At 52.0% G+C, this 14,995-nt stretch overlaps 1 protein-coding gene across 3 annotated transcripts in view; it reads left to right on the top strand.

Moving 5' to 3' along the window:
* Window positions 1-14,995, top strand: part of ADCY5 (adenylate cyclase 5) — a 167,738-nt gene that overhangs the window by 122,515 nt on the left and 30,228 nt on the right. For all 3 annotated transcript variants that reach the window (XM_030801778.1, XM_030801777.1, XM_003275539.4), the window contains 5 exons: window positions 1,501-1,641; window positions 6,135-6,157; window positions 7,093-7,237; window positions 8,778-8,875; window positions 12,555-12,642. In XM_030801778.1, the coding sequence (XP_030657638.1) occupies window positions 1,501-1,641; window positions 6,135-6,157; window positions 7,093-7,237; window positions 8,778-8,875; window positions 12,555-12,642 (495 nt within the window). The remainder of the gene's footprint in view (window positions 1-1,500; window positions 1,642-6,134; window positions 6,158-7,092; window positions 7,238-8,777; window positions 8,876-12,554; window positions 12,643-14,995) is intronic.

Below are 14,995 nucleotides of genomic sequence, written 5' to 3'. Positions count from 1 at the left end.
CAGCAAAGGCGATTTTTAAAGGGAGGCAGGCAGGGCTGTTGAAGGCAGGTGCCCGTGCCAAGAGGGACATCAGAGGGACACCTTATCCTACCATGCAGCGCCCCAGGGGACAGATCCTGGCTGCAGGGGCCCTTCACAGGAGCTGTGTCAGACCCTCCACAGGCACCAGGAAGAGGGATGGGGGATTCAAGGCCCTGTGGGGACAGCTCCTCATGGTTTCCTTGACACGTTTGTAAGCGTTGGCCAGTTCCTTGGCCATAGTATCAGTGAACTGGGTCCTGCGGGCTCTTTACCCTCATCTCTCCTCTCGGCGCCTGGGTCACAAGGCCTCCCATAGCTTCCTGCCCTAGACCCTGAGTTCCCTGGCTCTTGGTTCTTCTAGCTGGACAAGCAGTCCAAAAAGGATGAAATGGAGACAGAAAGAGTGACAGGCACCCCCACCAGCAATGTCAGCTGAAGCAGGCTGTGTGTCCCCATCGTCATCTTATCTGACAAGGGGGGGAGTTGAGGGCAGGGTTGCCTCAGGTCTCCAGCTCTCTTGCACCCATTTGGATGGATAGACAGACAGACAGATAGACGAGGTATTTGGATGGATAGACAGACAGACAGATAGACGAGATATTTGGATGGATAGACAGACAGACAGATAGACGAGATCCTGGGGAGTGTGTTGGCCCATAGATAGCTGGCTGAGACACTGTTTGTGTATTTGTACAATGCCTGTCAGCTCTTGAATCTCATAACTTCACTGACCCAAACCTCTTTGGAAGTGGCCTCTTGGGCCCCGGGGCGTGTCCTAGTGCCCTCTCTGTTATAGCATATTTTGGAGAAGTTGAGCAGAGGTTGTGATCCCAGGTCTCCTCTCCCTCCGGTATCCCCTGGGCACCTTCAGATCAGGCTCCACCCACCCTTGAGGCTGTAGCTAGAGCCCTACCCTGGCCTGCCCATAAGCAAAGCCTGATGTGACACCACAGCCTACCAGGGACCAAGTTGGGAGGCTTAGGCATGAGTTGGTCTAGCTGCCTAGGAGACCCAAGCTCAGCCCTCGATGATCGCCCTGCCCCCCAGAGTAGGGGGAGGAAGCACAGTGCGGACAGCCGGGTGCATCAGCTCAGGCCTTTCAGAGCCTTGGCCATCCAGAGGAGAGAAGGGCACCCAGGATAGAATCTTACAGTCAAACTTACAGGGAGAACTCCTTGCAAATGGCAGATGTTCCCAAGCTCTTTGCTTTCTCACAAGACCAACTCTCATCATCTTTTGCCACTCCCACCTGAGCCAGCCAGGGCTGGCATTAGGGAGTTTGGAGAGATTCAGGATGCTTGCCTGGGGAGTTCCAGGATCTGGGCTGAGCTCTGGGCTCCAGGGCTGTGCAGAGAGGAAAGGGCAGCTGTCTTAGCCCCTTACCTGGCCAGGTACCGTGTTTGGGGGAGGATCAGGAGCCCTGCGCTTGGACTCAGGTGACCCTGCCCGCAGGCTGATGCGTCTGTGTTCGTCTTCCAGAAAGAAGAGAAGGCCATGATCGCCAAGATGAACCGCCAGAGAACCAACTCCATCGGGCATAACCCACCACACTGGGGGGCTGAGCGCCCCTTCTACAACCACCTGGGTGGCAACCAGGTGTCCAAGGAGATGAAGCGGATGGTGAGTGGCTGGTGGGGCAGCCTGTGGGCAACACTCTCCAAGGCTAGGGCCTTCTGTGGGCACGAGGCCCGCACCACATGCCTCATGTTGCCCAAGGGAATCTGGGGGGCCAGACAAGCAAATGCAAGTGTGGTTTGCCCCAACTTTGGACTAGGAGTAGGGCACCTGCTTCTGGCCCCAAGCTCTCCCCACCACCCCATGGCATGCCTCATTAGGCTTTGGAACAGACTGGCAGCACCCCTTCCTCCCTCCCTCTTGGCAGAGCTTGCGGCACAGCCTGGAAGCAGGCATGTCTGGCTAGACTTGGCCAGCCACAGCCTCCAGCTGTCTCTTGGTACTGTCTGGTGAGGCCCCAGGGAGTTGGGTGGGCATCAGCTTGTCATACCCTCTTCCAGCACCTCCTGCATTTCCCAGGCAAGTGAAACCACATCTTTTGGTTCAGTTGCTCAGAAATTATCCTAGTGCTTTCTGGGAAGTGCCAGGTGGTGGTCCCCTTTGCCCTCTGTGCTGAGAAAGACCCCCCACTAATGCCAGCCTTCCACTGGGAGCATGTGGGTTGAGCAAGTCGGGGAGGCCATGGTCGGGTGTCAGCTCCACCTCCAGGGACCCTGCCTGCACACACCAGGACAGGTGAATACAGGATGCACTGCCTGGGCTCTGGCAGCAATGGCAGGAAGATGGATTCCGGGTGGGAAGAGGAGGAAGAAGCCACGTTACCGCAGTGGTGTTTTCTCTCCTACTGTCTGAGAGGTTGGCTTCTGCCCCTCAGGTGTGCTGCTCAGCTCGGGGGCACCAGGTTCCCAGGTGGGAGTCACCCATACCAAGGAAGGGCCGAGGGATGGCACAGGGACTGCGTGTGTGTGTGTGTGTGGTTTCTGTGTGGCCACTTAGTGAAGGAGGTGCGTGTTGCACAAGTAGCTCCAAGTTTGTGGAGCAGACTGGGTTGAGGTTGTGGCAGAAGGGATCAGAGACAGACTCCATGGAAATCCAGCAGGGTCAGCAGACAAGAGCCAGGAGCCTGGAGAATGGGACATGCTGGGGACCCAGTCGCTCGCTCCTTGTTAGCCAACACGTAGCAGATGATACGAATTTAAGGAAAATGTACAGGAGGAAAAGTGAATTGAGCCAAGACCCCCATTTAACATTCTGACAGTAGAGACACCTCTTGGGGGGGCCCTGGGTTACCAGACAGCAGAGTGGAGAAACCTGGCCTTCCCCAGGGCTCCAAACTTGAATGTCCACAGACCTGGTCAGTGCCACTAAGGGCTCCAGCCACCACCCTCCCTCCCCTGAGCAAAGAGCAGTTGGCAGCTGTACCCATTGTCACCCCAGCCCTTTGATAGTCTCCTGCAGACTCTGTACCCACATGGTCAGGGCAGTCAAAAGTTCAAGACTAGCCTGGACAGCATAGTGAGACCCTGTCTCTACAAACAATAAAAAGGAAAATTAGCTAGGCATAGTGGCATGCTCCTTCAGTTCTCGCTACTCGGGAGGCTGAGGCAGGAGGATTGCTTGAGCCCAGGAGGTTGAGGTTGCAGTGAGCCATGATCATGCCACTGCACTCCAGCCTGGGGGACAGAATGAGACCCTATCTCAAAAATAAAAACAAGGGAGAAAGGGAGAAAGGGGGAAGGATTGAGAGCAGGGACAGCAGAGAGGCAGGAGAGCTGAGAGAGAGGAGGCATTGAGCAGGAAGTGGAGGGGAAGCTGGGGAGTAGGGGAGGGAGGTGGGGAGGAGGGGAAGGCAGGGAGGTGGACAGGGAAGAGCAGGGAGCAGCTGGCAGGGAGGCAGGGCCTGGTGGTGAGAGATTGTTTCTGTTTAGAATCCTTGGAAAGTTATTTTTTAGTGATATTTGATATAAGCTATATCTTTAGTTATCTTGGAGTCTTAAAGGAGATAGTTTGGACTATAAGCACTGTGTTGGCAGATATATTACTCATTAGGACAAGGAATTTTGGAAGAATTCGCAGTCAAGACTGTCATGGGGAAGGGACAGTCTCCGGAGAAGGAGGCTGCCAGGAAGTCTCCTCCACGGCGTTCATGGCTTTGCCCAGCAGGGAAGGGAAGGAGTGTGGAAGAACGGGGCTGTGGGAACAGAGGCTCATGCCCTGGCTGGATCTGGTGTCCCCTGAGGGGGCTGCCATCAATGCACAGCCTCTGGGCCCCACTCCAGCGTGGCCAGTGGGAATATCTAGGCTGGGGATGGTGACAGGTTCCGCAGCTGCCACAAGGGCCATTGGGCTCTCTGTGCTACATGTGCCTGGAATCTTGGAGAGAGATCCACAGAAGGCAGGTTTTCACCCTGAGCTGCCCACACTGGATGAGTTTTCTGAGAAACGGTCCACTGAAGCGGGGATGGGCCGGGAGCGCGAAGTAGTGAGTGAGAGCTGTTAGAAGGTTTGCAGTTGGAGTCAGCAGTGCCTTTTAAATCTTTTCCAGCTTTCACCCAGCTTTTAAAACAGTGATGAACCATGCTGGTTGATGCTTAGGCACTAGTGTCATAAGGTCTTTAAGGTTATTTATTAATAGAAAGGTTGCCAGTGGGAAGACACATGTGGGCTCGAGCTCCTTTCACCAAACCCAGGAATGGCCGGTAGGGTGGGGCCCTGGTGCTTCAGGAGGGAGTGTAGGCGGACTGGGAGAGGCCAAGTAGCCACTGTCCTGGAACCGTTAGAGTAAGTAGGTGGCAGGATTTGAGCCCAGTCCACTCCGTTGTGTTCTTAACGATCCCCCTGCCATGGTTTGTGGACCAGTATATTTTCTGTACTGTTACCAACTCGCCATGCTGACCTGGCTCTGAGCTCTCCACACCAACATGGCAAGCAGTGTGGTTAGGATGATCCCGGCCCCCCACTCAGCACAGGAAGAAAAAATGGGTCCCATGCACCAGCCTCAGCAGATGACCAAAGGAGCATCGGGAAAGATCAGAACAGGCTTATTCACAACATTTCAGCCTATTTTTGAACTGTAGAGACCAGCATACATGTAATATAGCTCAGTTCTTCTCGGTTCCATAGTAAAATTTTTGCCGGCTCCTGGGATGGAATTGAGTGGGCCAACCCCTCGCAGGGGGTCTTCCGCAGGGAGCTTGCCTGTCCAGCTCTCTGCTGCCCGCCACGCCTGTGCTCCGAGAGATGCTGGGAGCATCAGGCACGGGCCTGCCACCGGGAGGGAGAGCTCACTTGAGTGACATCTACGCCTCCATCCCAGGGCTGGGATGGTGACGTGGACCTTAACAGCCTGGAGGGAGGGCCTGGTCATTCTCAGAGGACAAGAAGAAGCATGCAGTTTGCCTAGGCAGACAACTGCCAGGCCATCCTGGGCCGGTGCTGGCAGCCCGGGAGGAGGTTTCAGAGCCATAGTTGGTCACTTGGAGGTGACTCCAGAGGCTGCTGAGGCTCCCCGGAGCCCTCAGCCGGGGGTAGAGCCTCTGTGTCACCAGGGCCCCATGTCTGTTTCAGTGCCTGGTGGCCCTGGCTCATGGAGAGGAACATGAATCCCTCTTTTTGTATTTTCAAACCGTGTCTTCATTGGGAATGAAGAGCAGTGTGTTCATTTGGATTTTGGGTTCACCCAGTGTTTGCCGAACTCTGTTTGCCCAGCAGAGTGCTCCACACTGCCAGGGAAGGGGCATCCTCTGTCCTAGTCCTGGTATCCCGAGGCTAATCTAAACAGCACATCCTGGGGCTACTTGTCACCTCCCGCACCACCTCTGAGATTCCACCCCTCCCCACAGTGGGGAAGCCTCTATTCTGCCACCACTGGTGAGACCCTGACACACATCTCTCACTTTGAGGAATTCATGGATTCAAGAGGGCTTTGATTTTGACCGCTGGTAAGGGCTCTTCCCACCCTCACCTCTGATAGAACAGCAGTCAGATTTGTGGCAGGTGGGTTCCTTACCCTCTGAGTCCCCAACCAACCCTGGCCTTGCAAGCATTGCTTCTCAGTTACTAAAACAGCTGTTGCAGGTAACTAGAGTGTAATTTTTTTAAGTGCAAAATGTGCGAACTCCTGGAGATTTTATGTGTGCTCTGTGTGATGTACATGAGGAGGCGAGTGTGCATGAGTGTGTCCGTGTGACAGAGATTGTGCAGCCCAGCAATTCCCAATTTCCATCTGAGTAACAGGCAGGATTGAGAGGGGGCCCTCTGAGCCCAGGGTGCAGGAGGATGGCGAGGAGAGATTTAGGAAAGGAGTTGAGCATGGGGGCAGGAAGAGCTTAGACACATGGGTTGTGCTGGTGGATGAAGTGAAATCACAGGGCATCCCCGGCGTCTAGCACAGCACCTGTCTGTTAGGGAGAACCCAGCTGTATTTTCCAAGTGAAGGAAGGAAGGAAAGGAGCTGCTGAATGACAATCCTCTCTATGTCCACGCCCTTTGGGAGACTGTAGAGAGGAGATGAGCTGCAGCCATCTAGAAGCCTCTTGAGTTTTCAGTTCTCTCTGTTCTCATTCTCTTCTCTTTCTCTTTCTATCCTTCTCTTGTAGGGCTTTGAAGACCCCAAGGACAAGTGAGTAATATGCCCTTCCTTATTCCTGCTCCCTGGGTCTGGGGGATATCTCCCAATCCACCTTATCACTTGGTTTCTCCACACTCCATGGAAAATGACCCCTCTTGCAGTCTTAGCTGAGAGTGAATGGAGCCCACCCTGGCCGTCAGGTGGTCAGCAGCAGCCCCAGACAGGCCAGGGCAGCCCAGGAGCCCAGGCCACCCAGCAGAAGGACAGGGCCTCAGCACTGCCCATTTTATCTCCGTGACACGCTCATGCACGTGTGCACACTTGGCTCCCTCAGGAAAGTGCAGACCTTACACACTGGTCAGCAGTGCCTGGCATCCAGTGCCGCGAGGCAATGCCCTCTTCTCCCTCCTTCACTTCCGGTTCTCAGGACTGTCAGAAATTCCACTCCAGGACTGGGCTCCACCCTGAGAAACAGGGTGTTGAAGGTCAGCACTCAAGTCTATGAAACCTGCTTCTCAAGAGTGCCCTGAGCTGGGTGAAGGAAACCAGGTGGGCCACAGTCCCTGTGGCAGAAACTGGCAGAAAATCTCGCTGCCCCAGCTAGGGCTTCTTTTCAGGAGGATAGCAGAGCTAGAGGGTAAAGAGCAGAGCCTGTTAGCTGTAGGGAAAGTCCAATTAAACCGTCAATGGTAGCTCACATTGTTATGCGAATATAATATGTTAACAGAGTCAGAAAAGCCTATTGTCAACAAGGCCCTTCAGCCCGAAGAGGGCTGAGACTTGGGCAGTTGTCTGTTCATCTGTGCAGTTGTTAAGAGCACGGCTTAGGCTTCTGGTCTCAGTCTCAGCTCCCGCTGCCCTGATTTTGCTGATGGTGGACAGCTGCCGGGCCTCTCAGAGAGTCTGGGGGGATGGTCGGAAGAGCCAGCCCTCTGCCGGTGCCCCTGTGGTTAGCCTGTCTCACGCCCGTGCCTTCTGCTCCCCAGGAACGCCCAGGAGAGTGCGAACCCTGAGGATGAAGTGGATGAGTTTCTGGGCCGTGCCATTGACGCCAGGAGCATCGACAGGCTTCGGTCTGAGCATGTCCGCAAGTTCCTCCTGACCTTCAGGGAGCCTGACTTAGAGAAGAAGGTACAGCACCCTGGGTGGGAAGGAGGCCCCTGTGCCAAACCAGGACCAGGAGGAGGAGGGCAAGAAAACAGGACAGCTCCCTTCTGCCCCCAGCACCACAGGAGGGGTGGCCTCAGTTTCCCTAGCTCAGATGCTGCGTTACCTAGGGAGATGCGAGTTCTAGGGAGGCTTCCCTGGTTGGAAGAGATACACCTTGACTTCTCTGTGCCTTAGTTTCATTTTCTGGAAAATGGGGACAGTTAACATTCTCACTTCATAGGGTCATAGTGCCATAGTGAGGATGAAATGAGTTCTTTTTTTTTTTTGAGATGGAGTTTCACTCTGTTGGCCAGGCTGGAGTCCAGTGGCTTGATCTCGGCTCACTGCAGCTTCCTCCCCTGGGGTTCAAGTGATTCTCCTGCCTCAGCCTCCTGTGTAGCTGGGATTATAGGCGCCCGCCACCACTCCCGGCTAATTTTTGTATTTTTAGTAGAGATGGGGTTTCACCATGTTGGACAGGGTGATCTTGAACTCCTGACCTCAGGTGATCCACCCGCCTCGGTCTCCCAAAATGCTAGGATTACAGGTGTGAGCCACCATGGCCAGCAGAGTTTCTATGTATGAAACAGTATCTGTCGCATAGTAGGCGTTCGGTGCCTATTAGTTGCTATTTGCATCGTTATTATCATTGTCAATGGACAGCCCAACTGCTTTGTCACATTGGGACCTCAAGGTGTTAAAGTTGGCAGGGACAGTCGAGATCCCTCTGTTGTGTTTCTTCACATTGTGAATGAGAAAGCTAAAGCCCAGAGTGGTTTGGGGACCTGCTTTCGGCCCCCCAGTGAAGTAGTGACAGAACTGGAGCCAGACCCTGGTCTAGTCAGTTCTGTTTGCACTATGTGGCAGCATCTCCCCAGAGTTCAGTTAAAATGGACTTGTGGTATGCTCATCAGCATTAAACCAGGCAAGCAAACTGAATTAGCAAGGTGAGGCTGTGGAAAGGGACCAGCAGTATATGGACCTGACTTGGGTGTTACTCTGGGTGACTGTGCCAGCCCAACCTCCATCAGTGTGGCTGCTTGGTATCATGGGAGGAGCTGGGGCTGGGAGCCTCAGATGTGACTTCGGACAAGTCTTGTGAGCTCTCTGAGGCCCAGCTTGCTCATCTCTGAAGAAGAAATGACAGCAGTTTTATTCCGACTTCTTGGGCTCTTGTGGGGGTGCTGGATGATGCCTGTGGACATCTGGCATATTTCCTAGCGTGTAGATGGCATGCAGTCATGTACAGCCATGATCATTATGGATTACTCTGAAGGTGACCCACCTGCAGAAGGTTTCAGGTCCGTCTCAACTACCCTCTCCATAGGCACTACCTTCTGGTGATCTGGACTGGTTTCCTGGGGTCTAAGTCTGGCTCTGGTTCTCGAGTCTTCCCTGTTGTGGGAGTGGGCTGCACAGGTGACCAGCCCTGAGTGGCTGCCCCGGGTGTGTGGGATTGACAGGGCTGGAGTGGACCGGGCCAGGTACCTTGGCCCCTCTCACCCTGCCCGTCTCCTCTCAGTACTCCAAGCAGGTAGACGACCGATTTGGTGCCTATGTGGCGTGTGCCTCGCTCGTCTTCCTCTTCATCTGCTTTGTGCAGATCACCATCGTGCCCCAGTGAGTATCCCCGTCTCTCTTGGGCTCCTTCCTCTGGCTGCAGGGAATCCCAGGAGTGGGAGGGGGTGGTCATTTAGGAGAACAGAGCAGGGAGTCTGGCCTGCACTTGCTCAGGCAGGGAGAGAAGTTTCTGAGTGTGCCCTCAGTGGGGTAGGAAGCCAGGGGTCTGATCTCTCTGAGCGGGAAGGTGATGTGCTCATTCCAGGGTGGGCGACTTCTCACTAGGCGCTGCACAGCTGCACGAAAGATGCTTTTTTTTTTTTTTTTTTTGGTGGGGGGCGGGTGGTGGGGACACAGCGTCTCGCTCTGTCACCCAGGCTGGAGTGCAGAGGCGTGATCTTGGCTAACTGCAACTTCTGCCTCCCAAGTTCAAGCAATTCTCCTGCCTCAGCCTCCTGAGTAGCTGGGAATAGAGGTGCTTACCACCATGCCCGGCTAATTTTTTTTGTATTTTAGTAGAGACGGGGTTTCACCATGTTTCCCAGGCTGGTCTCAAACTCCCAAGCTCAGACAATGCACCCGCCTTGGCCTCCCAAAGTGCTAGTATTACAGGCGTGAGCCACCACGCCTGGTCAAGAGATACCTTTTTATCACTTAATTGTCTCGTCCCATTAACCCACCCCATCACTGACAATTGAGTCACCCAAAGTATTCCCTGGGTTGCTTTCTGTTAGTTCTTGAAAAAAAAAAATCTTCAAAAGATGCAGGTTTTCTACTACTGTGGATATTTCTAAGAATGGATTTCAAGTTCTGAAAGTATTTCACAAAGAGGTGTTTCTGAACTCTTCTGAGGACTGGCTGTGTTGCCGAGAAAGCCTGTGGCTTCTATGGGGAGTACTTTGAAGTATGCAGTGCGCTTTTGGAAATGAGGTTGAGGTATTTGTTAAATTGTCATTCACATTAGAGTCTCCCTTGGGAGAGAAACATAATTGTCTTATGAATGTACACCCATGCACACACACCTATACATATATATATACACACATACATATAAGTGTATGTATAAAGACATATTTTTACTTTTTATTATGTAATTCCTCAAATGCACAGAAAAGTAATTAATCAGTACCCATCCCCTAGATAGAACAACTGTTAATATTTTGCAGTGTTTTTTTCATCTATTTTTATTCTGATTTTATTTAAGTAAATTTAGACAAAGACATTTACCCCTAAAAAACTCAATATATACCTAATTTAAGGACATTTTCCTCCTTAACCCCAATACTTTATATACCAAAAAAATTAGCATCAATTCCCTACTATCATCTACTACCCAGTCCATATTGAAACTTCCCAAACTGTCCCCCAAAATGTCTTCTACTTTTAGTTTATTTGTAGCCAGGGTCTACTCAAAATCCACTGATTGCATTTGGTTATATCTTCTAAGCCTTGCTTCATCTAAAGAGTCCTCGAAGCCAGTACCTTCTGTTTTTCATGTTGAAATAATGGTTATTTGAGAAGTTACAAAAGTAGCCGAGAGGGATTCTATGCATCCTGCATCCGGTTTCCCCAAATGTTGACAACTTCTGTAACTGTGTATAATGATCAAAACCGGGAAATTAACACTAAAATGATACTATTAACTCACCTACTGACCTTATTCTAATTCGTCATTTTCCCCTCACTATCCAGTTTGTGTTCCCGGAGCCAGTTCAGGATCCCGCGTTGCATGTAGTTGATTCATGTCCTCGGTTCCCTCCCATCTATGATAGTTCCTCAGCCTTTGCTTGTCTTTCATGACCTTGGCACTTTTGAGGAGTACTGGCCGCTTAATTTGTAGTTTCAATTTGGGTGTGTCTGATGTTTTTTCATGATTAGATTGGGGGGTCTACATTTTGACAAGGCTCCCACTGAAGTGATGATGTGTCCTTCTCTGTGTACCATAGCAGGAGGTACATGATGTCGACATGTATTTTATTTTTAATGACATTATTAAAAGAATGAAAAGATCCCCTTTACATTTGTATCTGCCATGACTCTGTTGGATGCCACAGGTGAAAACCAGGCACTGGCAGCCAGCTCCACCCTGGTTGACCCCTGCACTGAGGCTGTGCAGAGCTGGGGTCCTTGTTGGCATAAAACCCCGTCTTTCTGTACTGATGTGGAGCCACAAGTATCAAGAAGCAACCTGGAGGCCAGGTGCAGTGGCTCACGTCTGTAATCCCAGCACTTTGGGAGGCCAAGGGAGGTGGATCACTTGAGGCCAGGAGTTCAAGACCAGCCTGGCCAACACAGTGGAAATGCAAAAAATCAGCCGGGCGTGGTGACGCAAAAATCAGCCAGGTGTAGTGGTGCACACCTGTAATGCCAGCTGCGGAGAATCACTTGAAGCTGGGAGGCAGAGGTTGCAGTGAGCTGAGATGACACCACGGCACTCCAGCCTGGGCAACAAAGCGAGACTCTGTCTCAAAAAAAAAAAAGCAATCTGGTTTTTCATCCCATTGCAACTGACAGTCCCTGTAGCTTGAGTGCATAGTCCTGCCTCTTTGCTGCTTTTCCTTCTCTGCAGCGGCTTGGGGACTGGGTCATCTCAGTTACCTGCCCGGCCTGCAATGGCTTCATTCCCTCCTCTGGCCACAGCTCCAAGTGGCTTAGACATTGGCAGAGGTCATTCTCTAGCCACCTCCTCTCTAGGAAAGCCTTAAAAGCCACTCTGAAGATCTTTCTTTTCCTCTGAAGAGAATTCGTTTCCCTTGTTCCATTTGTTGAAGGCAGCTAAGTGCCGGCTTTTGTGGAGGCCTGGAACAAAGACGCTGTTTGAATCCTCCCTAGAGGTGTTCACCTGCCTCTCACGCCCCCCACTGGCTTTTAACCCCGTAACAACACCTGGCATCGTCAGGCCACTCTTCCTCCCTTGAAAGGCCACCTGGTGGTATGGTGGGGTGTGTTGTCCCCGGGCCAGCCCTTGCCCCAGGAGGGCCAATGGGAAGTTCCAGATGGAAAGTCACTTACAGCTCTTTTGTCTGAGGGTGGCCACCTGTGGTGGCCGTGAAGGTCATCAGTGATCTGCATCTGAAGGAGGGGCAGAGGGAAATCCTTGCATTTTGGTTGTTGAACTGCCTAGGAATAGAGGCGCAAAAACTGCGGGATTTGTTGGACCTGGCAGTGGAAAGGGGGTGGGGCTTAGAGATTCTGCCCTTCTAAAGAGACAGCCACCCCTGTTTCTCAAAGAGTGGCTGGCTGTGCTGCTGACATAGGCATTTCTAGAAATGAAGGCTACTGATCCAATCAGTTTTCAGCTTTCACAGTTATTTATGGAGCAGTGGGTGACGACTTGGAGGGAATAACCAGGTGGTTCTTCCAAGCTAAATGAAGCACATCAGTGAATAGCTGAGAATTAGGCAAAATACCTATCAGGTGTCACCTGGTTCTCCATTCAGCTTCCTGTGGGCTGCTTTCCCCACCGGAAGGGGAGGGAACCATACCCTTATAGGGGCCTCCAGAATCCACCTGCAAGGCCATGTAAGCCCTACTCAGGGAGTCAGTGCAAAAGGCTGGGCAGTGGATTAGGAGAGATGGAGCAACTTCAGGTTCCCTCTCCGGATTTCAGAGCCCAGGCCCTCTGAAGCTGTGAGGATGGGCATGGGGGACCTGTGGCCTGCTTGCCAGGCAGGACCCCCAGAAGCTGCAGTCCTGCCACCTGAGCCTGGCTTCTCCCTCCCCTCCTCTCTCCCTCCAGCTCCGTATTCATGCTCAGCTTCTACCTGACCTGTTCCCTGCTGCTGACCTTGGTGGTGTTTGTGTCTGTGATCTACTCCTGCGTAAAGGTGAGTGTAGCTGACAGCTGGGTTGCAGCCACCTTCTTCCTGCTTGTCTCAGCCCTAGGGGCCCTACCCAGGGGCCCTAAATGTGAAGGGGCCCGAGTATTGTGTTTGGCAGGGGTGGGAGAGTGCCTGATGCCAGCCACACCTCTCCATTGGCATTGACAGCAAGCTCGCCTGGAGGCTGGCAAATGGTCAGTGGGAGCCTGTTCTTCACTGGCTGCTTTAACTTGCCTTGGCAAATCTCTGCAACCAGAAGATGCTGTGGCTGCTGCGCCTGTTCATGTTATGCACAAGGAAGGAAGGGCACCGAGCACCAAGCCTGTCACAGAGCAGTGCCCAGTGAATATTTGCTGAGAGAATGGTTGTGGAGGAGGTCTCTCTTGACACCCACTTTGGTGCTCCCGTGTGCTCTGGAATTTTCCCCGGAGGGGACCTCAGAGACTATAGGTCTTGAGCCACCCAGCACATAGATGAGGAGTGTGGCCCTAGAGTGATTCGGTGTTTTCAGGCAGGCCACACTGCCAGCTGGTGTTGACAGCAGAAATGTGGCTCTTGTTCTGAGTTTTTCTCCCATATCTCTTAGGCGCGCTGTGTCCCCTGTCCAGGCCATGTCCCTCAATGCGACCTGGCTCTGGGTCACTCTGGTCTGTGGTAGAAACCACTTATGTTCCTGTTTGCCCTGCCCATCAGGCCTTTCCCTCAGTTTCTTCACTAGTGGTTTCAGAATTCCCTGACGCGCCAGCCTGGCCCCCGGGAAGCACTCATCCCTGGGGCAGATCTGTGCCTCTCCCACATCTGCTGAGCCTCTCCGACTCCTCCCTGATACTCACTAGGAGCCAAGCCTCTGGGGTGGGCGGTGGGACCCCCTGGAAGCTGCACCCTCTTCTGCAGTGAGCACCATGTCTTCCTTCTGGAGGAATTGGACCTTCACCCCCTCCAAAGTCCCCTTTCTCTCTCCACCCTCCAGAGAGGGCCCTTATTAGTCTGTTAACTGTATAGTCACATCATGGTCAAGGTCTTGGTGGACTGATTGTCAGAACTGGAAGGGACCTTAGGAATCACCTGGTATGGTTCACCTCCCCTGGCAGGTGCAGAGGTGGACAGCCAGAGAGGGCAGGGTCAGCCAGAGCCATCGGGCATGTCTGTGAGAAGCACACTACGCTGAGCTGCATGCTCCATCCGTTGCTAGTATTGTAGCATCTGATAGGCTGCATCGTAGGGCTTAAGGTTAGCTGGTTCCCTGCCTCTCCACTGACCCTCCTTCCTCAAGGCCACAGCCTCCCTCCTGCCCCATGTTCAGCCACTCCTGCCTTTTGGTCTTTCTGTTGCCAAGCCCCCCCCTCCCCGCCCCCAGCCTGCTTTATCCAGAGTGGACAGTTCCACTTCTTCATCCCATGGCTATGAAAGGACACCATATTTTCTCAGTAGCCACAAAGCAGAAACAACCCAAGCGTCCATCAACAGAAGAATAGATAAACAAAACGTGCTGTAGACTGCAGTGGAATGTTACTCCATCATAAAGAGGAATGCAGTGCTGTTTCATGCTACAACATAGAAGGACCTTGAAAACATGACGCTGAGTGAAAGAAGCCAGACACAAAAGGTCACACGTATGGTCTGATTCCATTTATATGAAATGCCTAGAACAGGCAAATTCATAGACACAGAAAGCAGACCAGAGATTCCCAGTGGCTGGCAGGAGGGAGAACAGGTGTAATTGCTTAATGGGTTCAGAGTTTCTGTTTGGAGTGATGAAAGGGTTTTGGAAACTGATAGCAATATTGGTTGCACATGAGTGTGATTAATGCCACTGAATGGTACACTTAAAAATGGTTAAAATGGCAGATTTTATGTTGTATAAATATTGCCACAATGAAAAGTCACAACCACCTACAAAAAAAGTATACCATAGTTAAAAGTTCTTTTGCTGAACCCCAAAGAGAACATTTCTTTTTTAAGTAAGGAACTGAGGCAAAGTCATTATTTGTTTGTTTCTTTCAGGCACTTAATTAGCCCATTCAAATCAGAATCAAAGCTGTGCATAGTCTGCCATTTTTTAAGCTTGAACCTAAACTTCCTTTCTTTTCTGTTAGGGGCTTAGGTGAACCTGAGCTATACTGATTTCATTCCATTTGAGTTTCCTGATTTGCAGTCAATTGTGAAGGAGGGAAAGGATGGGCCCATTTTCCTGCCTGCAGCCACCTTCACTGGCCATTTTTGGTCTAATGAGTTTTTTTCCCACAGTTCAAGATGAGTTATGAAAATCATCCCTGCCTTCTTTTGTATTGTTGAATTTGCCTATTTTGTTATCAATGCCAAATTCACTGAGCATGTTCTCAGTCCTTTTATCTAGCCC

Source organism: Nomascus leucogenys, chromosome 21, assembly GCF_006542625.1.
Source record: "Nomascus leucogenys isolate Asia chromosome 21, Asia_NLE_v1, whole genome shotgun sequence".
Taxonomy (NCBI): domain Eukaryota; kingdom Metazoa; phylum Chordata; class Mammalia; order Primates; family Hylobatidae; genus Nomascus; species Nomascus leucogenys.
This window is presented reverse-complemented; position numbering and strand designations above follow the sequence as displayed.